At 35.3% G+C, this 26,624-nt stretch overlaps 1 protein-coding gene across 6 annotated transcripts in view; it reads left to right on the forward strand.

Annotated features, from left to right (window-relative positions):
• The window catches only part of PDE1A (phosphodiesterase 1A), a gene marked incomplete at both ends in the record, with an annotated part of 346,535 nt that overhangs the window by 215,420 nt on the left and 104,491 nt on the right, over positions 1-26,624 (forward strand). For all 6 annotated transcript variants that reach the window (XM_082658758.1, XM_082658757.1, XM_082658754.1 and 3 more), the window contains one exon: positions 18,215-18,328. In XM_082658758.1, the coding sequence (XP_082514884.1) occupies positions 18,215-18,328 (114 nt within the window). The remainder of the gene's footprint in view (positions 1-18,214; positions 18,329-26,624) is intronic.

Genomic DNA, 26,624 nt, shown 5'->3' on the forward strand with positions numbered 1-26,624 from the left:
AAAAATGTATTCTCAGTTTTAAATGTTCAAAGTTGTTATATTTCCTAGTTAGTACATGACTAATTCATTTGAGAATCTTTTGTTTATTTTTTTATTCCTATTGTTAAGCTATACTAAATTTGGGACTCAGTAATGTATACAAGTGATGATGCATTTTCAGAACTGCTTCTGTCAATGTCAATATAACATTCCTAAGATCTCATAAGGAAAGAATTATTTCCAACAATCCTGAGAGATCATGTATACAAAAGTTACATTTCTATGGAGGCAAGGAAAACTCAGCAAAATCAAACATGAATTTTTGTCCTCCAATTTTAGTGGTGTCTTGAAATCCAGAGTATTCATATACAACATGGAGAGAGACGGGTAGTGGGGGAGATTGGGAGGGAGGGAGAGTGGTAAAGGGAGAGTGTTAGGGACAGGAAAAGGGGGAGGGGAAGAAGGGGGGAAGGAGAGAGAGAATTATTCAAATTAGGCTAAAATAATTTTTGTAATACATACAGCAACCTTCACAATAAAAGCCATCTTCTCAATCAGTTAATTAGAAGTCAGTTTGGTCACTTATTATGCCACCAATTTCATCCCAACAGAAGGACTGCTCTTTCAAGACACTCTTCTTTAATTGATCCCAATTTTTCTATCTCTGAGTGTCAAGAGTAACAGAAGGACTTCTCTACTTCTCTGCACGCTGATAGGATTTTGATGGTATTTGCCATGGAAATATTTCTGCTTCTTAGGTTTTCTGATGTTTATGATTTATTGTAATTGGAAAAATTCCATGTTGACTTTTCTTTCCATAGTTTTATATTTTTGTAAGCACATTTCTTTAAAAATCTATTTTAATATGATTTTCCTTCTCTGGTAGTGTATTTTTGAAGCATGTTGGTACAAGTACTGCATTAATTAGGAGTAAATGTCCCAAGCGCATTTTTAAACATTCCTTTGTTATTTTTGGTGGAACTGGTGCTGAAGTTGCTTTACTCAGCCAATACAGTCATAGACTTTTCTGGTTTCTAGCCCCTTATTGCTTTAGGAGCATCCCAGATTCATCATGCTCTTTTTATGCCCAACCTCTTGTCTACTCACTTTAATTCTTTCTAAACTACATTCTAATTTGACTTTTGTAGCACTGCTCAATATACTTTTCCCCTTTCTCTGATTCTGCAAAAAATATGTAATAAATTCAGCCATCATAGTTTACTCTACTCTAATATTTTATACTATAGATATTCCCCCATATCTCCCTTTCTCTTTTTCACATATATATTTCCTTTTCTGTGTCTACCTCAAATCTAAAACATATGTGCCTGTTTTCAGTCAGTTTAGTCCATGAGCCTGGAACATGTGATGAACAGGTATATATTTAATTATCATGTGTAATATTCTTTCCTTTGGCTTCACTATGCATCCAAAAGAGGCTAGAACAACTGGAGTTCAACATAACCATCAACTCATGATTGGAATATTTTTTACCCTCTTAAAGTCTTTCTTTGCTTCAATTCAAGATGAATTTTGACGTCTTGTTATTTTTCAGTCCTTTAAATTTGTCATGGTCAGTGGTTCCATATGACCAAGTATAGGACCTGACTTCTAAGTTGTCACTTGTTTTGTGAGCAATATATCAAATATTGTACTTTAATAGGGGATTATTTCATTAAAACTCTTTTTATTATTATCAAAAAACAGCAGTCAATTTCCCAGAATTAAATAATCTCAATGGTTTAGTTCGGTTTAGTTATTTGTTCTTTAACATACTTCCAAATAATATCTTTTACTATTTTTTGATTTATCAATTTCAAACTTTACCAACTGACATCTGTAATGTTGATAGAGGAATAGCTCTTGTACATTAATTTCACCAACTTCCCTACCCTCATCTTCTCAAAAGAGTTTTATTGTACCTTATTTTGTTTTTAAGTCACTACTGTTTATAGCAGTGTAATTTCTAAATATTATTCACTTCTCAATCAAATAGTCAATCAAATGACTTATATCTTGTATAAGATATAACTTTTTTATAACTTTTTTCTTTCTCCTTGATTTCATAATCATTATATTTTTATAATTTTATGCTCAACTGATCTGTCAAAACAAAGTTCCAAACATCCCATCAGTTCCATTGTTCATCAGTTCCATTTTCACCCCCAGAGACTTCCCTCCTACTTCCTTTCCTCTGTACTCCTAGTTAATTCCTAGGATGGACACATATCTCTCCTTTGGAGGCTTCCCTTTTTCACTTACCTGTATTCGAGTTAGTGTTATGTTCTTGTTTTGGTCAAAGGTATCCCCCAGGGACTTCCTGAAATAGAATGCATAGCAAGTCAAATTTTTAGACTCATTAAGTATCTGAAAATGCCTTTATTCTTTCTTCAAACTTGATTGATAGTTTGGCTGAGTGTAGAATTGTAGGTTGACCCCAGGACCAGCTATATTATGTCCAGGGCCCAGTGCAAAATGAAAATGCGGAACTTCTTGTTCAAAAATTAAGAATTTCAGGATGGTGACAGCAGAGCACTAAGCTAAGCGGGGCGAGGTCCTTCTAAGCTCAAGGTCCTCTGTGACTATCAGGTTTCATGCTCATGAGACTGACCCCAGTAGGCTCTTTCAAAATGGAGATTCTTAGTTCTAGAAAATTGGGTGGTTTTTTTGAGAATTTCCTCCGTTCCTGATTTCTAGAACTTTAGTTAGCTAGATATTACATCTCCTGAACCAGCATTCTAATTTTCTTATCATTATTATTCTATTATTCATTTTGCTGTCTTTTTGTCCACTTTATGTCATATTAGACTTTATCCTCTACCCCTTCTGTTGACATTTGTATGTAATAAATCATCAGTTTCAATTCCCAAGAACGCTTTCATCACCATTTATTCTATTTTTTAAAAGTACCATCATGTTCTTGTTTCACGAATAAATCTTCCCTTACTTTTCTCCGTTTTTTTAAATTGAAGTATAGTTAATTTACAATGTTATATTAGTTTCAGGTTTACCACAAAGTGATTCAATATCTTTATAGATTATACACCATTTAAAGTTATTATAAAATATTGGGTTGGGCAAAAATTTCGTTTGAGCTTTCCGAACGAACTTTTTGGCCAACCCAATAGTTCTCTGTATCTATGAGTCTGTTCCTGTTTTGTTATATTCATTCATCTGTTTTATTTTTTAGATTCCACATATAAGTGAAAATACAGTGTTTGTCTTTCTCTGTTCAACTTATTTCACTAAACATAATACCCTCTGGGTCCATCCATGTTGTTGCAAATGACAAAATTTCATTCTTTTTCATGGCTGAGTAATATTCCGTTACATATATGTACCACATCTTCTTTATCCATTCATCTGTTGATGGGCACCTAGGCAACTTCCGTATCTTGGCTATTATAAATAATGCTGCTATAAACATTGAGGTGCATATATCTTTTCAAATATGTGTTTTCATTTTCTTTGGATAAATACCCAGGAACTTCCATACTGTTTTCCATAGTGGTCATACCAATTTACATTCCCACTATCAGTGAACTAGCGTTCCCTTTCTCCACATCCTTGCCAACAGATGGCAGCCATTCTGACAGGTGTGAGGTGATATCTCATTGTGGTCAATTCAGGTTTTTTTTTTTTTATGTTTTCCTTTGGTCTCTATATTGTTTCTGTTTCCTTCAAGTTTCTTTTTTTTTTTTTGCGGTATGCGGGCCTCTCACCGTTGTGACCTCTCCCATTGTGGAGCACAGGCTCCGGATGCGCAGGCCCAGCGTCCATGGCTCACGGGTCCGGCCGCTCTGCGGCATGTGGGATCCTCCCGGACCAGGGCACAAACCCGTGTCCCCCGCATCGGCAGGTGGACTCTCAACCACTGCGCCACCAGGGAAGCCCCAAGTTCCTTTATTTGTCTAAATATATGTCTTTCATGTTTGAGGTTTTCCTTCAAGGCTTGCAAATTGATGACAGGCCATTAATATTAAAGAGTGTGGCTCTGAAAAGTGATTAGAATCTCTTTGTCATACGTGGTGCTTGTCACCTTCTGGGCTTCAGCAAGTACAAACTGTTGGTTTCCAAAATTTCATTTCTCTGGGTCTTTTCAGTCTCTCCCGCAGTGAATCCCTCAATCTTCATCCTGTAAATAGGTGGGAGAAAGGAACCTGGGGTATCATCACTCAACATGCTGACTTTTGTTTAATCTCTCTGTTTTCAATCTGGCAGTCCTGCCTCCTTTCCAGGTTTGCTATAGGAATAGGTAAGGGTAGTCTCCTGTTACTTGGGGTGGAGAAAGTAATCTGAAAGTTCTAAGAAGATTTTCACCCTTTTGTTTTGAGCCTAAAGACAGTTCGGCAGAAGACCTAAATAGACAGTTCACCAAAGAAGACATACAGATGGTCAACGTCACTAATCATTAGAGAAATACAAATCAAAACTACAATGAGGTATCACATCACACTGGTCAGAATTGCCATCATCAAAAAATCTACAAACAATAAATGCTGTAGAGGGTGTGGAGAAAAGGGAACACTTCTGCACTGTTGTTGGGAATGTAAATTGATACAGCCACCTAAGGATAAACCTACATAAGGAGACAAAAGACCTGCATGCAGAACACTATAAGACACTGATGAAAGAAACAAATGGAGAGATATACCATGTTCCTGGATTGGAAGAATCAACATTGTGAAAATGACTATATTACCCAAAGCGATCTACAGATTCAATGCAATCTCTATCAAATTACCAATGGCATTGTTCACAGAACTAGAACAAAAAATTTCACAATTTGTATGGAAACACAAAAGACCCCAAATAGCCAAAGTAATCCTGAGAAAGAAAAACGGAGCTGGAGGAATCAGGCTCCCTGACTTTAGACTATACTACAAAGCTAAAGTAATCAAGAAAGTATGATGGGAACATATGTTTATGTATGACTGATTCACTTTGTTATAAAGCAGAAACTAACACACCATTGTAAAGCAATTATACCCCAATAAAGATGTTAAAAAAAAAAAAGAAAAGAAAAGAAAGTATGGTGCTGGCACAAAAACAGAAATATAGATCAATGGAACAGGACAGAAAGGCCAGAGATAAACCCAGACACATACGATCACCTTATCTTTGATAAAGGAGACAAGAATATACAGTGGAGAAAAGACAGCCCCTTCAATAACTGGTGCTGGGAAAACTGGACAGCTACATGTAAAAGAATGAAATTTAGAACACTTCATAACACCATACACAAAAGTAAACTCAAAATGGATTAAAGCCCTAAATGTAAGGCCAGACACTATCAAACTCTTAGAGGAAAACATAGGCAGAACACTCTATGACATAAATCACAGCAAGATCCTTTTTGACCCAGCTCCTAAAGAAATGGAAATAAAACCAAAAATAAACAAATGGGACCTAATGAAACTTCAAAGCTTTTGCACAGCAAAGGAAGCCATAAACAAGACCAAAAGACAACCCTCAGAATGGAAGAAAATATTTGCAAATGAAGCAACTGACAAAGGATTAATCTCCAAAATATATAAGCAGCTCATGCAGCTCAATATCAAAAAAACAAACAACCCAATCCAAAAATGGGCAGAAGACCTAAATAGACATTTCTCCAAAGAAGATATACAGATTGCCAACAAACACATGAAAGGATGCTCATCATCACTAACCATTAGAGAAATGCAAATCATAACTACAATGAGGTATCACCTCACACTGGTCAGAATGGCCATCATCAAAAAAAATCTAGAAACAATAAATGCTGGAGAGGGTATGGAGAAAAGGGACCCCTCTTGCACTGTTGGTGGGAATGTAAATTGATACAGCCCCTATGTAGAACAGTATGGAAGTTCCTAAAAAACTACAAATAGAACTACCATATGACCCAGCAATCCCACTACTGGGCATATACCCTGAGAAAACCATAATTCAGAAAGGGTCGTGTACCACAATGTTCATTGCAGCTCTATTTACAATATCCAAGACATAGAGGCAACCTAAGTGTCCGTCGACAGATGAATGGTTAAAGATGTGGCACATATATGCAATGGAATATTACTCAGCCATAAAAAGAAATGAAATTGAGTTATTTGTAGTGAGGTAAACATTGTTTACATTGTAAAGCAACTATACTCCAATAAAGATGTTAAAAAAAAATACTTTTCCATTATATATTCTCCAGCGGAGTTATTTTGCTCTTTTAAATGTAGAATGTAAATATATTTTAAAGAGCAATAGTGTCTGCCATACAATTGTTCCCATTTTTTTCAATGATACCAATTTTGGGGGGAATGATTTATTCTATAAAATAAAGGTATCAAGGAGCTTTACAATTATAACCTTGACCTCTGTGGGAAAAAAAAGTATCTTAAAAAGACTTTAAATCTATAAGCCTTGCTTTTTAGACTAAGATTAGAATTTAATTTCTTAAGCATTGTCCTACAGAGTAGACAACACAATTTCATTATTTAATGGCTTCTTATCATCATTTTTTATCATGTTAAGATTAGAGGCATGCAGGACTTAGAAAATGACATAGAAGCTTCTAGTTCTGGCAGTACCTATTTGTGTTTTTGTGCACTCCTGCGTATGGCCATATTTTAAAGTTAATGTTAATATCACTATAGATATTCTTTTAGCTTTACCTCTTCTGCTTCTTAAGATGACATTCTTACAACCATATCCTTCTCACTTTTGTTCAGTTAGGTCAAAAATGGGGACATTGACAGAAATATGATGAGTATCAATTCTCTCTTAAATTATTAATGTATATATCATTCATGCTTTACAGCATTAGGGATATCCTGGACATTTTTATCCTAGAATTAATGAAGACATGCATAGACACACGGGATTTTTCAGTATAATATTCTTAGTCATGTAGGTGGTCCTTTTGCATGATAGGGTCATGTAGCAATCTCAGAAGGTAAGTTTAGAGTATATGAAGTGCTTGATTCTGAAAACTACATCCCTTTATACTGAGTATTTTTTCATTTAGAAAGTGTCGGGTCTATATTTGAATAAAAAAATAATCATTTTCTACAGCTCAGTACTCTGTTCAATGGTAGAAATTATTTTTCTTCTGCAACTGCTTGATTGAATCACAGATCCAATCAATTATTTTCAAAGATGGTTTCTGTTTTCATTTCTATCTTCTTTTAAATGTTCTGATCGTTAGAAGGTAAGGAAGTCCCACCAAAAAGCTACGAACATCAAAGCCTGTTCAGCACCTAATATTCAGGCTGATTTAAAAGTCTTATGAATTATCAAACTTAGTGTCATTCTCCTTGGAGAAAGATCATTAACAGTTTAATGCTACTTTCGATTTTTTATCATGCCTTTCATGATAGTATATATTAAAAATTTAAGCATTTTAATAAAATTGACGAAAAATAAAGATATGTAACAGAAGCATCTATTTAACATATATGCTTTTTCTATCTCAAATTACATATTTCACTGTGTAATTTATAATTTGACAACTATGAACATCTGTGTACACCTATGAAACCATCACCACAATGAAGAAAACAAACATTTCCATTACCCTCAAAGTTTCCTCCAGCTCCTTTGTAACCCTTCCCCTCCTTTCCTCCTTCATCTCCTCACTCCCAGGCAACCTCTGATCTGCTTCCTGTCACTGTAAGAATAGCTTACATTTTAAAATTTTTATATAAATCGAATCATACATATGCGTCTATCGTATTTCACTCAGCATAATTATTTGAAATTCACTCCTGTCATTATGTGTATCAATAGTTCATTCCTTTTATTGATGAGTAGAACTTCTTTGGATGGATATGCCCCAATTTGTTTTTCCATTTACTTGTGGATGAACATTGGGGATGTTTCCAGTTTGGGGCTATTACAAATAAAGCTGCTTATGATGCTCATGTACAAGTATGTGTAAGGACATATATTTCTTTTTCTCTCCATCAAAGAATAGAGTGGTTGAGTCACATGGTAGATACATGTGTAACTTCTTGAGAAACTGTTTTCCAAAATGATTTTACTTATTTACATTCCCAACAGCTGTGTATGTAGTTTAACTTGCTTTACATCTTTGCCAATATTTGGTATGATCAGTTATTTTAATTTTAGTCATTCCAATAGGTATTTGATTATATCTCACTATTATTTTAGGTTGAATTTTTTCTGGTGACCAGTAATTCTGAGCATCTTTTCATGTTTGCCATGAATATATCTTTTTTGGTGATAGAAAAAAATCATTGGCAGATTTTGTATTGGATTGTTTATCTTGTTATTATTGAGTTTTGCAAGTTCTTTATATGTTTTCTGAAAATCCATTATCAGATATATGGTTTGCAAATATTTTCTCCCAGTCTGTGGCTTGTCTTTTAATTCTTGAAACAATGTTTTTGAAGAACAGAAGTTCTTAATATTGGTGAAGTTCAACTTATTTTTTTCGTAGGTGTTGTACCTAAGACATCTTTGTCTGACTCAAGGTCAAAAAGATTTTCTCCTATGTTTTCTTCTAGGTTTCTAGTTTTAAGATATACATTTAAATCTGTGATGCATGTATGGATCAAAGTTCCTTTTACACATGGACATTTTTAATGATCCAGCACAATTTGTTGTAAAGGTTATCCTTTTTCCTCTAGATTATCATTGCATCTTTTTCTGAAATAAATTGACTATATATTGGGGGTCTATTTTTAGACTTTATATTCTGTTCCATTGATCTGTTATGCTATCTTGTTGCTAATAATGTACTATATTATGCCATTTATTCTGTACTGATTACTGTAGCTTTAAAATGTCTTGAAGTCTTATAAGTCTTGAAGTAGTGTAAATCCCCCAACTTTGTTGTTTTTGTAAAATTTGTTTTGACTATTTTAGCTCCTTGATTCTATGTGAATTTCAGAATCAGCATGTCAATATATACAAAAACAAAAATCCTGCTGGGCTATTTACTGGTGTTGTATTGAATCTATAGATAAATTTGTGGAGAAATGACATGTTAACAATATTGGGTCTTCCAATCCATAAACATGGTGCATCTCTCCATTTATTTAGGTCTACCTTTATTCCATTCAGCAATGTTCTATAGTTTTCAGTGTATAGGGCCTGGACATAGTTTGTCAGATTTATATCTAAGAATTTTACATTTCAGTACTATTGTAAATGGTATTACTTTTCATTTTAATTTCAGATTGTTCATTATTATTATATAGAATGATACTATTTTTGTATCTTTTTTATATTGTAAACTTGTTAAAATCATTTATTACTTTTTATTACTTCTAGTAACTTTTTGTTATATTTCATCAGATTTTCTACTTAGACAACCATGTTGTCTGTGAACAAAGACAGTTTTATTTCTTTCTTTCCAGTCTGGATAGCTTTTATTCTTGCCTTATAGCTTTGGCTGAAAGATCTGGTGAAATTATGAATATCTGTGGTGAGACTAGAGCCTTGTTCCTGATGTTTGAAGGAAAGCATTCAGTCATTTAACATTATTTATGACATTAGCTGTAGATTTTTGTAGGCTCCCCTCTATTCCTAAAATGCTAAGAGTTTCAATCAGCAATTGATGTTGGACAAATCTAATACTGTTTGAGTATTTATTAAGATGATCATATGGCTTTTCTTAGTCTCTTAATATAGTGAATTACATTGATTAATTTTTCAATTTTATAACAACCTTTCCATTCCTGGGATAAATCTCTTTTATGATGCAGTATTCTTTTATGTACTGGTGGACTTGATTTCTTAAAATGTTAAGAAATGTTTACATTTATGTTCATGAGGCATATTCATTAATATGTTACTGCTGCTGCTTCTTTTTCTTCTTTTAATGTTTTCATCTGGTTTTGTTATACGGGTAATTTTGTACTCCTAGAATGAGTTGGGATTCTTTTTCTGGAAAAGTTTGTAGGGAATAGGTATTATTACTTCATTAAATGTTCGTAGGAATTCACCAATGAAGTCGTTTGGGCCTGAAGTTTTCTTTGTGTGAAAGTTTTTAACTACAAAATCAGTTTATTAATTTCTTTTTGAAATTTAGTAGCTTGCATCTTTTAAGGAAATTGTTTATTTTGTCTGAGTTGTTGAATTTATTGGCATAATGTTGTTTATGTTATTTTTTTAACTTTTATTGGAGTATATTTGATTTACAATGTTTTGTTAGTTTCAGGTGTGCAACAAAGTGAATCAGTTTTATATATATATATATATATATATATATATATACTCTTTTTCTAGGTTCTTTTCCCATACAGGCCATTACAGAGTATTGAGTAGTATGTTATTGTTTTAATTGTAACTTTTAACATCCTTGCTTACTTATTCTATCATCTGTGTAGTTTTGGGGTCAATTTTGACTGACTGATTTTTATCCTTATTATGGATCAATGTTCCTTCTTTGCAGGCCTTGCAATTTTTTTATTGGTTGAAAAATCAGTTGGGAAAACATCATGCACAAAATATTAAAATTATAGTGAAAGCCAGAGAAATATCAATTTCATAAGTGACGGATTAATGAAGTGTGGTTTAGTTTCTAAGTCGAGAGATCACAGTGGATAAAAATCTTCTAAGTACCTATGATATAGATAGCATCCCAGATATGCCTGGTAATTAAACATGATTCAGACAGTTAAAGATGAGATACGGGAGAAAGGGATTTCAGTAAGAAATAAGAACTTGAATCTAGGATGATGTGAGAGTGTTTGAGGCACAGTGACTAAATCAGTTTGCTTGGAAATTAGGGAAAAGAAGTAATGGGAAATGTATGCATTCCAACATTTGACAACATTATTTGCATAAGTCATGCCATTCCCAGAGATTGCAGATATCTTGAAGACAGGTACTGTGGTGCATTACGTGTGTGTATCCATATATATGCATTCTTATATGTATTCATATACACAATTTTTCTTACACAGCCCCAGTTGCAGTAATAAATGCTAAATAATTATTTATTTAACAGACTTGGGTTTTAATACCTTCTTGGCAATATTATCTGCTTACAAACAGCAGGTCTTTGCTGTTTGATAGAACAGCTCTTGTTTGCTACCGTGCAGGGAAGCCAGTGGAGTCTCTATCCACAGATTGCTGAATTGCTGGGCCAGAAAGTGCTCAAGTTAGAACATAAAGTACATATACTTATCTTAAGCTTTGGGAACCAGTAGAATATACCTAGTCCTGGTAACACTGTACTGTTTTTCACTCGGCTTGCTTACTCTGATGAAAGAAACCAAATCATTATTTAAAAGAGTTTTTACTAAATTTAGGGAACTTATTTATTTTATCATATGACTTTGTGATTTCTTCTTCAGTTCTGAGAATTTGCTCATAGGATAGTTTAGGAATTAGATAAACAGTCTATATCTTCTTAAAAAAATAAAATTTGTACAGATATATTCAGTAAAGCCTTAATGCTTTAGAACCCACCAGTTTAAAATGTATGATCATTTGAAAATGATTCATGATAATGTTTGGCCTTGTATTATCTACAAAGGGAAACTAAAGCCTAAATAAGATCGTTGGGGATTACTGTATGCATAAATTGATTACAAAAGCAAATTCACATTGAAATAACAAATATAGAAATTGTTTCCTTAACATGCTGTTCTAATTATAAATAATCTTTTTACAATACAAAGGTTTTTTCTTTTTATGTAAATAGAAATGTGTACTCACTAAAGGAAATTTTGTGCATACAGGCAAAGGAGATAAAGGAAGTCCTAATAACCCTCCAAAATATATTTCTGGTTTTTTGGTATTGACATAGTGAGTTTAGAGGTGTGTGTATGAGAGTGTGTGTGTGTCTGCGTGTGTGTCTGTGTGTGTCTGTGTATAGGTAGCTATGGTTTTACAGAGTTATAACCATATCTAATTAGTTTTTCTAGTTGGGTGATAAAACTTTTCTGGAGTATTTTTTTCAAAGCTATTTCTTGTGTCAGATTACAGGTTATTACCCCTATTAACATATAACAATTTATAATGTTTGTTGGTTTTAAACTACATCAAGATATCTCTGTGAAAAAGCATGTTCATTGTGTAAGTATTAGAGCCTTTTGATGTCCCAGGTTTCATCACGTGTGATCTGCTGATGGATGACTCCCTGGGAACAACTGCAGGCTGTCATGAGTTAGGAAGTGAACCTGAGTATAGTTTACCAGGAGTGTCCTCTCTTGTTTCATATAATTTCTCTATTCTTGAGTTCCTTATTTTGTTTCATTTTTTAAAATTAATTTTTATTGGAGTATAGTTGCTTTACAATGTTGTGTTAGTTTCTACTGTACAGCAAAATGAATCAGACATGCATATACATATATCCCCTCCATTTTGGACCCCCTTCCCATTCAGGTCACCACAGTGCATTAAGTAGACTTCCCTGTGCTACAGAGTATGTTCACATTAGTTATCTATTTTATACATAGTATTAATCGTGTATATGTGTCAATCCCAATCTCCTAATTCCTCCCACCCACCCCTGTTTCCCCCTTGGTTTCTATACATTTGCTCTCTGTGTCTGTGTCTCTATTTATGCTTTGCAAATAGGACCATCTATACCATTTTTCTAGGTTCCACACATATGCGTTAATATACAATATTTGTTTTTCTCTTTCTGATTTACTTCACTCTGTATGATAGACTCCAGGTCCATCCACGTCTCTACAAATGACCTGATTTCATTCCTTTTTATGGCTGAGTAATATTGCATTGTATATATGTACCACATCTTCTTTATCCATTTCTCTGTCGATGGACATTAAGTTGCTTCCTTGTTTTGGCTATTGTAAATAGTGCTGCTAGAAACATTAGGGTGCATGTATTATGGAAAATAGTATGGAGGTTCCTTAAAAAACTAAGAATAGAACTACCATATGACCCAGCAATCCCACTACTAGGCATATACCCCCAAAAGACCATAATTTGATTCATTTCTTATTCATTTGATTTATCAGTTAGGATTGCGTTCAGCTGCATTTAAAAGCAATCTCAAGACCAGTCCCTCCCATCAGAAAACTTGCACAAGCCTCTTAGATAGCCTCATCCACCAAAGGGCAGACAGCAGAAGCAAGAAAAACTACAATCCTGCAGCCTGTGGAACAAAAACCACATTCACAGAAAGACAGACAAGATGAAAAGGCAGAGGGCTATGTACCAGATGAAGGAACAAAATAAACCCCAGGAAAACAACTAAATGAAGTGGAGATAGGCAACCTTCCAGAAAAAGAATTCAGAATAATTCTAGTGAAGGTGATCCAGGACCTCGGAAAAAGAATGGAGGCAAAGATGGAGAAGATGCAAGAAATGTTTAAAAAAGACCTAAAGAATTAAAGAACAAACAAACAGAGATGAACAATCCAATACTGAAATGAAAACTACACTAGAAGGAATCAATAGCAGAATAACTGAGGCAGAAGAATGGATAAATGACATGGAAGACAGAATGGTGGAATTCACTGCTGTGGAACAGAATAAAGAAAAAAGAATGAAAAGAAATGAAGACAGCCTAAGAGACCTCTGGGAAAACATTAAACGCAACAACATTCGAATTATAGGGGTCCCAGAAGGAGAAGAGAGAGAGAAAGGACCCGAGAAAAAATTTGAAGAGATTATAGTCGAAAACTTCCCTAACGTGGGAAAGGAAATAGCCACCCAAGTCCAGGAAGCACAGAGAGTCCCATACAGGATAAACCCAAGGAGAAACATACCGAGAAACATAGTAATCAAATTGGCAAAACTTAAAGACAAAGAAAAATTACTGAAAGTAGCAAGGGAAAAAACGACAAATAAGGGAACTCCCATAAGGTTAACAGCTGATTTCTCAGCAGAAACTCTACAAGCCAGAAGGGAATGGCATGATATACTTAACGTGATGAAAGTGAAGACCCTACAACCAAGATTACTCTACCCTGCAAGGATCTCATTCAGATTCGATGGAGAAATCAAAAGCTTTACAGACAAGCAAAAGAGAATTCAGCACCACCAAACCAGCTCTACAGCAAATCCTAAAGGAACTTTTCTAAGTGGGAAACACAAGAGAAGAAAAGGACCTACAAAACCAAACCGAAAACAATTAAGAAAATGGTCATAGGAACATATATATCAATAATTACCTTAAAAATGAATGGATTAGATGCTCCAACCACAAGACACAGGCTTGCTGAATGGATACAAAAACAAGACCCATCTATATGCTGTCTACAAGAGACCCACTTCAGACCTAGGGACACATACAGACTGATAGTGATGGGATGGAAAAAGATATTCCATGCAAATGGAAATCAAAAGAAAGCTGGAGTAGCAATACTCATATCAGATAAAATAGACTTTAAAATAAAGAATGTTACAAGAGACAAGGAAGGGCACTACATAATGATCAAGGGATCAACACAAGAAGATGATGTAACAATTATACATATATATGCACCCAACATAGGAGCACCTCAATACATAAGGCAACTGCTAACAGCTATAAAAGAGAAAATCAACAGTAACACAATAATAGTGGGGGACATTAACACCTCACTTACACCAATGGACAGATCATCCAGACAGAAAATTAATAAGGAAACAGAAGCTTTAAATGACACAATAGACCAGATAGATTTAATTGATTATTATAGGACATTCCATCCAAAAACAGCAGATTACACTTTCTTCTCAAGTGCGCACGGAATATTCTCCAGGATAGACAACATCTTGGGTCACAAATCAAACCTCAGTAAATTTAAGAAAATTGAAATCATATCAAGCATCTTTTCTGACCACAACATTATGAGATTAGAAATGAATTACAGGGGAAAAAAAACATAAAAAACACAAACACATGGAGGCTAAACAATATGTTACTAAATAACCAAGAGATCACTGAAGAAATCAAAGAGGAAATCAAAAAATACCTAGAGACAAATGATAATGAAAATACAATGATCCAAAACCTATGGGATGCAGCAAAAGCAGTTCTAAGAGGGAGGTTTATAGCTATACAAGCCTACCTCAAGAAGCAAGAAAAATCTCAAATAAACAATCTAACCTGACACCTAAAGGAACTAGAGAAAGAAGAACAAACAAAACCCAAAGTTAGCAGAAGGAAAGAAATCATAAAGATCAGAGCAGAAATAAATGAAATAGGGCTTCCCTGATGGCACAGTGGTTGAGAATCTGCCTGCCAATGCAGGGTACACAGGTTCGGGCCCTGGTCTGGTAAGATCCCACATGCCGTGAAGCAACTAGGCCCGTGAGCCACAACTACTGAGCCTGCGGGTCTGGAGCCTGTGCTCCGCAACAAGAGAAGCTGCGACAGTGAGAGGCCCATGCACCGCGATGAATAGTGGCCCCCGCTCGCCGCAACTAGAGAAAGCCCTGGCACAGAAACGAAGACGGAACACAGCCAAATATAAATAAATAAATAAATAAAAATTTAAAAATAAGAAATAAATGAAATAGAAACAAAGAAAACAATAGCAAAGATCAATAAAACTAAAAGCTGGTTCTTTGAGAAGATAAACAAAATTGATAAAACCATTAGCCAGACTTATCAAGAAAAAGAGGGAGAGGACTCAAATCAATAAAATTAGAAATGAAAAAGAAGTTACAACAGACACTGCAGAAATGCAACGCATCCTAAGAGACTACTACGAGCAACTCTATGCCAGTAAAATGGACAACCTGGAAGAAATGGACAAATTCTTAGAAAGGTATAACCTTCCAAGACTGAACCAGGAAGAAATAGAAAATATGAACAGACCAATCACAAGTAATGAAATTGAAACTGTGATTAAAAATCTTCCAACAAACAAAAGTCCAGGACCAGATGGCTTCACAGGCGAATTCTACCACACATTTAGAGAAGTGCTAACACCCATCCTTCTCAAACTCTTCCAAAAACTTGCAGAGGAAGGAAGGAAGTCAGAAAGAGAAAAACAAATATCATATATTAATGTATGTATGTAGAACCTAGAAAAATGGTACAGATGAACCGGTTTGCAGAGCAGAAGTTGAGACACAGATGTAGAGAACAAACATATGGGCACTAAGGGGGGAAAGCGGGGGGGGGGGGCGTGGATGTGGTGGTGTGATGAATTGGGAGGTTGGGATTGACATGTATACACTGATGTGTATAAAATTGATGACTAATAAGAACCTGCTGTATAAAAAAATAAATAAAATTCAAAATTTAATAAGAAATAAGAAATCTCAAAATAATAGTGGCTTGAACACAACATTTTATTTTTTGTTATCTTATGAAGTAAGTCCAGATGTAGGTGATTTCATTCAGGTGGATTCACAGCATGGAAACCAGACCAATTCCCTCTTCCTTCTCTGCCATTCTTAGTGGGTAGCTTCCTTTAGTCAGATCACTTTATGATCCTATATAGCTCCTGGACCTTCAGACAGTTCCACTGCATTCCAGGCAATAAGGAACAGGCAAGGGTAAAAGAGAATCCCTTCTAGCTGAGTTAGCCTTCTTCAAAATAATTGTTCTGAAAGTCTTACTCAATGACCTTCTTATTCTCCTTAACCAGCATGCAGTCATTTGACCATATGTAGCTTGGAGACAACCTGGAAAATGTAGTTTTTTAGTAGTGAAAATTGCTAACTTAAATAATATAAGAGTTCAGTTATTCAGAAAGAATGGAAGGTAACCATCTGAAGTTCACATGGTTTTTAAGAACACATCATACAACCAAATACAGCAAAGCCGTACAACCAAGCTCTACCAACACTTTTCACAAGAAGGCTACATGACTGGAATATTTTTAAGCCATTGCAAAGTATCACACTTTTTCTTTTGCTGCCCACATAAAACATAATTCCACTAAGTATAATGTGCTTGGGTCATAAGCATTACAAAAATCCCTCAAAATTCTATGTGTTGTTCCTTTGTCATCACATTCGGTGTTTTACACAAGCCTCAAAGCCAGGCTTAATTTTTTCTTTCTAAGTAACCTGTTTTAGTTATTATTTTTGTTTTGTTTTACTTTGCTGACTCTGTACAAATAAGACTTGTTTATTGATACATGGAATTTATTTGGCAATGTTGTTGTCTGCTAATATTTTATCACACAAAAGTATATGGTACAAAAAGTAATTCTTTGTAGCTTCCTGAATAAGAAGTTTTAATCTAGGTGTGGTTTTTTTCCATGGAGAAATAAAGTATTTCTTATGGATGGAGAAATGTCAAATACCCATGCTGAAATTCTTAACTTGCCTTTATACCCTAAACCTTGATATTGGAAATCACCCAAAGTAAATTTAAAGAAAATCTGTTACACTATCTTTAAGACAGTGCCTAAAAGTAGATACACTCCATTCTCTCTGAAATACATTTTCTTAGGAATGGAATTAAATTCTGTCTGCTGATTTAGGAAAATGGGTAAATTGTCTTTACAATGTTTATTTATAGTGTGTACTGACTAAAGAATATGTTTTATTTTTCTGCCTAGTAAAGGGCAGTATCTTCAGAAACACTGGATTTATAATTAATGCATAAAAGTTTTTTAAAGTGTTAGAAACTTATTGAGGTAATTTGTATTATCTCACTCCATGAGATATCTATTGCTGCATAAAAAATTATCCCAAAATTTAGTGACTTAAAACAGTAGTATTAATTACATCACAGTTTCTGTGAGTCAGAAGTCCAGGCATGTTCTAAAATTTCTCAGACAATTGGGATACATCATCCCATGGGCAAAACCAAGAGAAAATATTTTATAGTTTTCCTTCAAGTGAAAAACCATTGCAGTAAAAATACTAAGCATGCATACATATATTTTTTTCTCAGCTTAATTATATTTTCTTGAATCTTTTGCCTTTTATTTTTGTTTTTACTGCTATATACAGTGAATAATTGCTACAATGGTAGTCAAAAGAGTAGACTTTAAATATTCTCTTAGTGCCAACTCTGAAGGAGCAAAACAGCCATAAAATAAATTCTACTGTTAGAAATACTTTTATGAAAATACCTATATTGTTTTAAATTTTCAGAAAAACTATGTTTGAAATATGATACCTAAACTAACAACCTATAGCCCTAATATTATTGAGAGGTGAATATAATTTCTGAGTCATTTAAGTGATAAAGACTGATCTTAATTATACCCCAAATATACCTAAAAATATTTCTATTTAATGACCTGGAAAGATATACTGAAAGTTTAACCCAATTTGTATATTTAATATTGGACTATTTTCCATACAGTTATGATAAATCTCTTTTTATTTTTCTTTCTTTTTGGCCAACTTTTGGAAATAGACTAAGATGCTTAGTGAAGCAGCTGGAAAAAGGTGATGTTAACATCGTAGACTTAAAGAAGAATATTGAATATGCAGCATCTGTGCTGGAAGCAGTTTATATCGATGAAACAAGGTAAGTTTTAACCTCTTCTCACTTTTAACTTTTTGCCTCTCTCTTTTTTTCCCTTTTTCTTGACCCTCCTTTCATATCTTAACCATGAAACCAAAATCAAAATCTTATTAAAACTTAAAATGTTCTTCTTCATGTAGCTATGGAAGAATTATGATTCTTTCTTTAAAAAATACAAATTTTAATCCAAATGCTTGAATAATAAAAAATAGTCAATAATAAAGTCAAAAAATAAACAAATTAAAGTCTCCTTTACCCCTACTCTCACTGTCCTTAGGCCCAGATTTTTAAATGTCAGAGACAGTGTAGGCTTATACTGATTTTCACTGATGTAAGAATTTTCCTATTATCTCAAGATTGCGGAGTTCCTTCTGAAAAAATGGGTGTCACGTGCCCACATATTCTCATGATATTTATCTATCAGACCCTCTGTGCAGGGCTTGCTAAGGGGCAGTCTCCAATGTGTATTTGATTATCACCTAAACCCCATCACCCAGCCTGATAATTAGCAGAATGGTAAGGAGATTAGGAAATGGCAATTCATTTGAAGAGTGTTGTTAGGCTAGTGCTGTGGCTCTCAACCAGGCCATTTGCCTTCCAGGGGTCATTGGGCAGTTTCTGGAGACATTCTTGTTTTGTTGATGGGGGCGTGCTACTGTTACATAACGGGTAGAGGCCAAGGATACCACTAAACATCCTAAAATGCACACGAAAATCCCCCACAACAAAGAATTGTCTAGCCCCAAATGTCAATAGCATGGAGGTTAAGAAAACTTGGCCTAAAGGGAGGACTGTAAAGAGGGACCCTGTGGAGGCAAAGACATGCACTTCCAGACTTTAGCACAGAAAAGGTACTGAGTTTTTTCAAAGTCATGAGGCAGGTGGAGTAGAGAGGTCTTTTAAAGGTATTGACCAAAGGATACCGACTTCAGAGGGTGGAAAACAGCCTTCATGGGGTGATTGTTGATATAGAAGCCAGGGTAGGAATTGTAAAAATTCAGCCCAAATATCAGAGAACAAAGTACCCTCTTGGTGTAGTAAGCTGTCTCTGAGGGACGCACAAAAGCTCCCCAGGAGAAAAAAATAACCAACATTTGGGTATTTGTCACACAGATGACAACAAACACACCGGTCTTGTAAGACCCTTTGACCCCTGCCTCCTCTCCAGATTGCTGAGCAAGGAGAAGCAGCAAAGTGGGTGGGACAGGGGACGGGGCATGGAGAGTGAAGACATTCATCATGCCCCTTCTCTTCCACAGGTGTCCCTGCCTGTGTCAGGCCTGAGCATGGGCAGGTGAGAGACGTTAAGTCAGATGTGAGACAGGTTTTTATATATCAATGTGTACTGGACTTAGAGACACACACACATACAACAATTTATTTAATAGGTAAAAAATTCACAACTCAAAAATCAAAACAATGTGAAAAGGTATGTTATGAAAGTCTTGTCTCCACCTGTTTCCCAGTCTACTTAAGTTCCCCAAGTCATAAATTTCTTATGTATATTTTCAGTGATTTATTATAAATTTTTATTTCATATTTTCCCTCTGCCTTTCACAGAAGGTAACATACTATTCATAACTTTCATTCTGATTTTTTTCCCCTCAGAAAGGAAACTTGATCTTCCTATATCATGAACTGACATTTAAATTTTAGACAATAAGAATTTTTACTGGCAACTGATAGAAAAGTGCGTGGTGAGGACCATGCTGCACAGGTGATTCTTTGTCCCCAGAACAGAACTCTGTTAAAGCACAGTGTGAAGTCATAACTTAAGAAAAAAATCATAGATATACTTTTAGAATGATTTTTTGGTTAACTTTCACTGAATATATATAAATGTATATGATTCTTCTATGTGAACAGAGATTCAAAGTGTAAATTTTTTTAAAATCAGGTATTTTTCCTATAATTTCCTTGCCTTCATTTTTGTGTGTGCTGTTTCTTGTTCACAAGTTGACTGAACTTAATATATTTAAGATTTCTTCAATCTGTCCTGGACATTTCATTTTTTATACTTATTTATAAAACTGAAGAACTTTTACCTTTAATAATTATTTGGAGATTTACACTATACATCTTGTAATGACATAATGCAACTATCCATTTTGCCTAAGTGTCTCATCTTTCACTTGATAGACTATTATATGCTTTATCTATTAATTTCTCTGTTGTATTTCCTTTTCCAGAAAATTATGATTTCATAGATATTTTTTAACTTAGTTCCCCAAGATCCCTAATTCACTTAAACATATGTTACATTTCAAAGTATAGTTCTTTTTCTTTTGAAACTTGCTCTTTTGTGGGAAGAAAAAAATGCTTAACTGCTTCATGATACAATGTGGGTTTTTTTCCTCTTTACAGCAAAGTATCCCAGCTGTTAACAACACATCATTCCCAACTTTTACTCAAATGGCACAAAATTTTTCACTCTTTTATTTTAATGCCTCCATGGCATCATGAATTTTAAATTGGATTAATGATAATACCCCACATTTGTACCATCTTCCAAGAGCTCTTAGCTTCATTATCTCATATTAATCTCACCACAATCCTGTGCAGTTGGCAGGGTGGTCATTACTTTCCATATTTTACTAATGAGAGAGCCAAAGCTCTTGAAGTAAACTGGTTTGGCAAAGGTCACAAACCTAGACTTTGGCAAAACTGTGACTAGTAACTAAGGTATGAGCTTTTTTCTTTTTAACATCTTCATTGGAGTATAATTGCTTTACAATGGTGTGTTAGTTTCCGCTGTATAGCAAAGCGAATCAACTATACATATACATATATCCCCATATCCCCTCCCTCTTGTGTCTCCCTCCCACCCTCCCTACCCCACCCCTCTAGGTGGTCACAAAGCACTGAGCTGATCTCCCTGTGCTATGTGGCTCCTTCCCACTAGCTATCTATTTTACGTTTGGTAGTATATATATAAGTCCATGCCACTCTCTCACTTCGTCCCAGCTTACCCTTCCCCCTCCCTGTGTCCTCAAGTCCATTCTCTACGTCTGCATCTTTATTCCTGTCCTGCGCCTAGGTTCTTGAGAACCTTTTTTTTTTTTTTAGATTCCATATATATGTGTTAGCATATGGTATTTGTTTTTCTCTTTCTGACTTACTTCACTCTGTATGACAGTCTCTAGGTCCATCCACCTCACTACAAATAACTCAATTTTGTTTCTTTTTATGGCTGAGTAATATTCCATTGTATATATGTGCCACATCTTCTTTATTAAGGTATGACTTCTTACTTAGTGCTCTTCCCTCTATAACTGGCTTCTCTCAGAGTATTGCTATCAAACAGGATGGGTTTCAATGACCTCTGAAAGATTTAGATGACAATGTGTAAAACATTCTGATGAGTAGAATTGTGAATTCTCGAAAAAACAATCCCTAACATTTATGACTAATAGCCTATTATTATAGCTATGTGCCAAGAACTCTCCTAGGCATTTTAATGCACTATTTTATTTAATCATCACAGCAATTCTAATGAGATAGAAACTTTATTATTACCATTTTACATATGAGCAAAGAGAGTCACAGGAAAGTTAGATGGCTTATGCAAGGTAACACAGAGGGTAACTTAAAGAGTGGAGTTAGGGTCTTGGCAGCCTGACTCTAGAGCCTGGCTTTTAAGCACAATTCTCATCTGCATCCCTTTAGCCACTTCTGACCAAAAGGTGATTTCAGAGACTTATTGGAGGTTTTGATGAAAGCTCACATGATGTCAGGGTTGTGGGACCCAGTGGTGTGTGGACTGTGGTTACATCTTTTCCCAGCTCTTCCTTCAGTGATGTCATATCGTTAGCTTGAAATTGGCTACAGGGAGAGTATTTATACCTTGGAAATTGACAAATGCTACAAATCAGGATTTGTTTTTATTCTGGAGAGCCTGTGATTAAATATTGTCATCATGCCACTGGTTAGACCCAAGATTACCTTGTACATATCTTCTAAGACTGTGATTTTATGATTAAAATATCAGCTTAAGAAATTTTAAAGCAAAATTACTTGATGTGGTTTGATTTCCTATAGACTTAGTAAAACACAGCAGTAAACTGAGGATTTTTTTGTTGAGATGTATATATAATTATTAAAATTGCATTTGCCTTAGAAATATTAGTAAAGCAGAGATAATTTAGAATGAGGAGGGATGAATAAGCATTTAGTTTCTTTTAAACTTTAAATTAAAAAAACTGCTGACTTTTGAGATTTTTTAATGGAAAATTCTCTTTCTAGAAAAAATGTTTCAGTAAGTATTCAAGAGAGGCATTTTTTGGGGGGGGGAAGCTGGATTACAAAAAAAAAGATTAAAACATTATAAAGCAGAATAAAACAGGAATTATGAATTGGTTTAAATCCCCCCCCACTACACACACACACATATATACCTTTTCCCACTAAGCCTTAGCAGGATTTCACTTAAGAAAACAAATCAAAACACAAAATGTCTCTTGAAATATGATATGAGTAAGAAAAATAGAAAAGAATTTTTGATAGAATTTGAATTCTGACCTTCTTTGAGGGATGATAGCACAATTCCCTAATGAATATAATTATTGGTTTTTTAAGAAAACACTTTCAAATGCAAATGCCAACATTTTATGAGTTCTGCTTTCAGATGTGTCCCTAGAGGCTATTGTTTTTCAAAGCCGCATAGTTATAATCCAGAAACGTGACTTTAAAAAAAATAATTCTTTTTGATCATCCTTATTTGGATTTGGATGCTGCCAGGAAAAGTAGCATCCTTGGCCTCATGAATTGCTATTCATGAGGATAGGCAGCTGACTGGGAGGTATACCTTCAGTGATGGATATTATGCTTATTAATACCTCCCTACAACACAACTTATAACTTTATTTTCTTAATGTGAACCAATCTAAGTCTTATGATTACCACAGTTTGATCACAGATTCTGGATTCAGAAAGAATGAGGTGATGAAAGTCTGGATGCTCCACTCAGTACTCTCTTTCTTTAAGCAAGTGACTCAACTTCTATACTTTCTAGCTTTATCATCTGTAAATTAACAATAATGACAACGCTTATTTTCTAGCTTTATCATCTGTAAATTAACAATAATGACATGCTAACCTCACAGGGTTGATTTGAGGATTAAATGTAGCACCATATCTGACAGAGTAAAAGTTAAATAATAACCAATTTTTGTTGTACTAATAAAATGCATATACTTCTGGGTACATAACACAATAAAGATGTATAATTTATAGAAAAATATCAAATAATTTATTGAGAGAAATTTTTTTTTTTTTTTTTTTGCGGTATGCGGGCCTCTCACTGTTGTGGCCTCTCCCGCTGCGGAGCACAGGCTCCAGACGCGCAGGCTCAGTGGCCATGGCTCACGGGCCCAGCTGCTCCGCGGCATGTGGGATCCTCCCGGACTGGGGCACGAACCCGTGTCCCCTGCATCGGCAGGCAGACTCTCAACCACTGCGCCACCAGGGAAGCCCGAGAGAAATTTTTGATCCTGAAAAAATGAAGTCAGGTGGGCTCAAGTTACCAGGAAGTGAAAGCAAAGTGCAAACTGATGGAAACAAACCTTAATAATCTACACATCTTGATAAAAAAAAAAATCTTCAATTGACTCCTATGTCTTACTACGTCTAAAGGTCCTTAATTTTGAGAGGTTGTCTTGAGTGAGAATGCATGGATGTCAATCAGTACTTCAAGAAGTTAGTCTGCTAGCAACTGAGTGAAATCCAGGGCACCTTGAAGTCTAAGTCCCTTGAAATCATCAAGTACTGGAATTTACTAAGGAATATTCACTCATGACACGAATATCTATTGAGTATGTGAAGTGAATACCAGGCACACTGGTCATCAGAATCCTGGCTACAACCGTGCAGATAGCTGGTGGTTAGAAATGAGTCAAGAGGTGGGAAGATAAATGGAGGAACAAGGACTAATACCACAAACAAGAAACAGGGATGTTCGGAGTTAGAGAGAGAAACACAAGCACATTGACAGATTACAAGAGGAAACACTAAGTAGCCTCAGTAAATTATATACAGAACATGGGTATAACATGGTATAAAAACTGTAGAGTCAAGATTCCAAACCAGACATGGTTGGACTTGCTGAATGTTAAAGAGTTTAGTTCCCTGGCAAAGTTCCCTATGCCCATTCTCAAAGACATGGCTTCTAACAAAAGAACTTAAGGTTAAAAAAAAAAGGTCTGGAATGCACTAGATATATGGGCCCGAGAGCTCAGAAATATGGTGCCATATTACAGATGTGAATTGGGGGATTATAATCCAGGAGTCTCAGGGTTTTTTTTTTTTAATGCTTTATTTCAATTTCACTATTCAGAGCTCCTATACTAATTCAATATGTTTCTCAGCCCACAGTTTTTAAGAATGCCCAGTGAATGTTTACTTATTTAACCAATGTGTCCTGGCTGTCACTTTCCTCTACAGCCAGCTCTCTGGCTTCAAACTACTGATTTGTTCCTCTGCAGTTCACCTATTTCCCCCTCAAGTCCAGCAATCCACAGGCTGGTACTGCTCCCAAGCATGAGCTCAATCTCTTCCTCCAGTTCCCCAAACTGAAGCTAGCATCAGCTAGGCTCACTATAACTGCTACAAGACCTCTCAGAACCCACAACTCAACCCCTTCCATAGAGGTCCCCTACCAGGCATTTCTCTGCATCCTCTAAGGTCTAAACCCATCTTGTAAAGCCACTTTACCATCCCCTATGGAAGTGTCTTTCAACATGTTTTCCTACCCTGAATTCAGGATCTCCAGCTACAAGGCCAAGAAAAAGGAAGTGGGCTATCAAAATTAATGTCAAGGTGTGCATTCATCTCCAGGATCAACACCTATGCTCAAAGACTATGCAGTCTAAATCCATATTTAGAAAAAGAGTGACATTTTTCCAAAAGACACAGAATCTGCAGTGATGTAGCTGTGAAGATACATACATCACAATGAAGATAATTGTGCACATTACTGTTCAGAGTTGTCTAGTCTCTTGCAGTCACATTGTCTCCGTCTTCTATGTGCCAGAGTTGAGACTTTATTTTTGTGTAACTTAAAGACCTATTTAAAAGATTTTTTCATAAGACAAAAGAGCAGTCTGCCTCTGAAGGTAAAATAAAGCCTCTGCAGAATAAAACAAATTATTTTTTGACTTTTCAAGTGTCAGTTTTTCTCACCTCCTACTATTAAGGTTTTCAAAAACTCTTGGAGTTCCATCTCAAAATGGTCAACATGTTATCCTTGTAACTGAAGTCAAGGGAGAGGATGAAAATGCCAAATAGAGGCGTGGAGTGAGAGGGTGGTTATGGAGGGATGTGGGAACACAGCATTTAAAGTTAGGCATGGAGCTACTAAAGAGGATGCTCAGGAAGTATAGACATAGAAGCTGGAGGCAGATCTGTAAAATATGGAGTAGCAAAAGCCGGCAGAGAGTGGGGTTACTAAATATTGTAAATCAAATGCCGCAGGGAGAACCACTGGATGCAGTTAGGAGATTCCTGATGCCTCTGAAGTGCAGTTTCACAAAGAGAAAAAGGTACCTGCCAGATTATGGAAGTATGAGGAACTGAAGTGAAATGGCTCTGGAAGAAAGCAATGTGGACTGTTTTTCAAGCATTTTCTAGTAGGGAAAAGCAGCAATAGAGCAGTCTATTAATGGGGACATAATTTTTTTCATACTTTTTTAAGAGTGGAAACCTTCCGTTAGCCTTGAGATAGAGTTTAAAAAGAAATTCTGGTTAAAGAGAAATAATAACCATAGAAAGATTAGGTCAAGAAATTATTCCTTGTAAGTTGGTGCAGCCACTGTGGAAAACAGTATGAAGTTTCCTCAGAAAACTAAAACTAGAATTACCATATGATTCATCAATCCCCGCTCCTGGGCATGTATCCAGACAAAACTATAATTCAAAAAGATACATGCACCCCTATGTTCATAGCAGCACTATTCACAATAGCCAAGGCATGGAAACAACCTAAATGTCCATAGACAGATGAATGGATAAAGAAGATGTGGTACATATATACAATGGAATACTACTCAGCCATAAAAAAGAACAAAATAATTTGCAGCAACATGGATGCAACTAGAGATTATCATCTACTAAGTGAAATAAGTCAGAAAGAGAAAAATACCATATGATATCACTTATATGTGGAATCTAAAATATGACACAAATCAACCTATCTAAGAAACAGAAACAGAATCATGGACATAGAGAACAGACTGTTGGTTACCAAGGGGGAGGGGGTTGAGGGGGGGATAGAGTGGGAGGTTGGGGTTAGCAGATGTAAGTGCTT

The sequence above is a fragment of the Grampus griseus genome, assembly GCF_964374135.1.
Source record: "Grampus griseus genome assembly, chromosome: 7".
Taxonomy (NCBI): domain Eukaryota; kingdom Metazoa; phylum Chordata; class Mammalia; order Artiodactyla; family Delphinidae; genus Grampus; species Grampus griseus.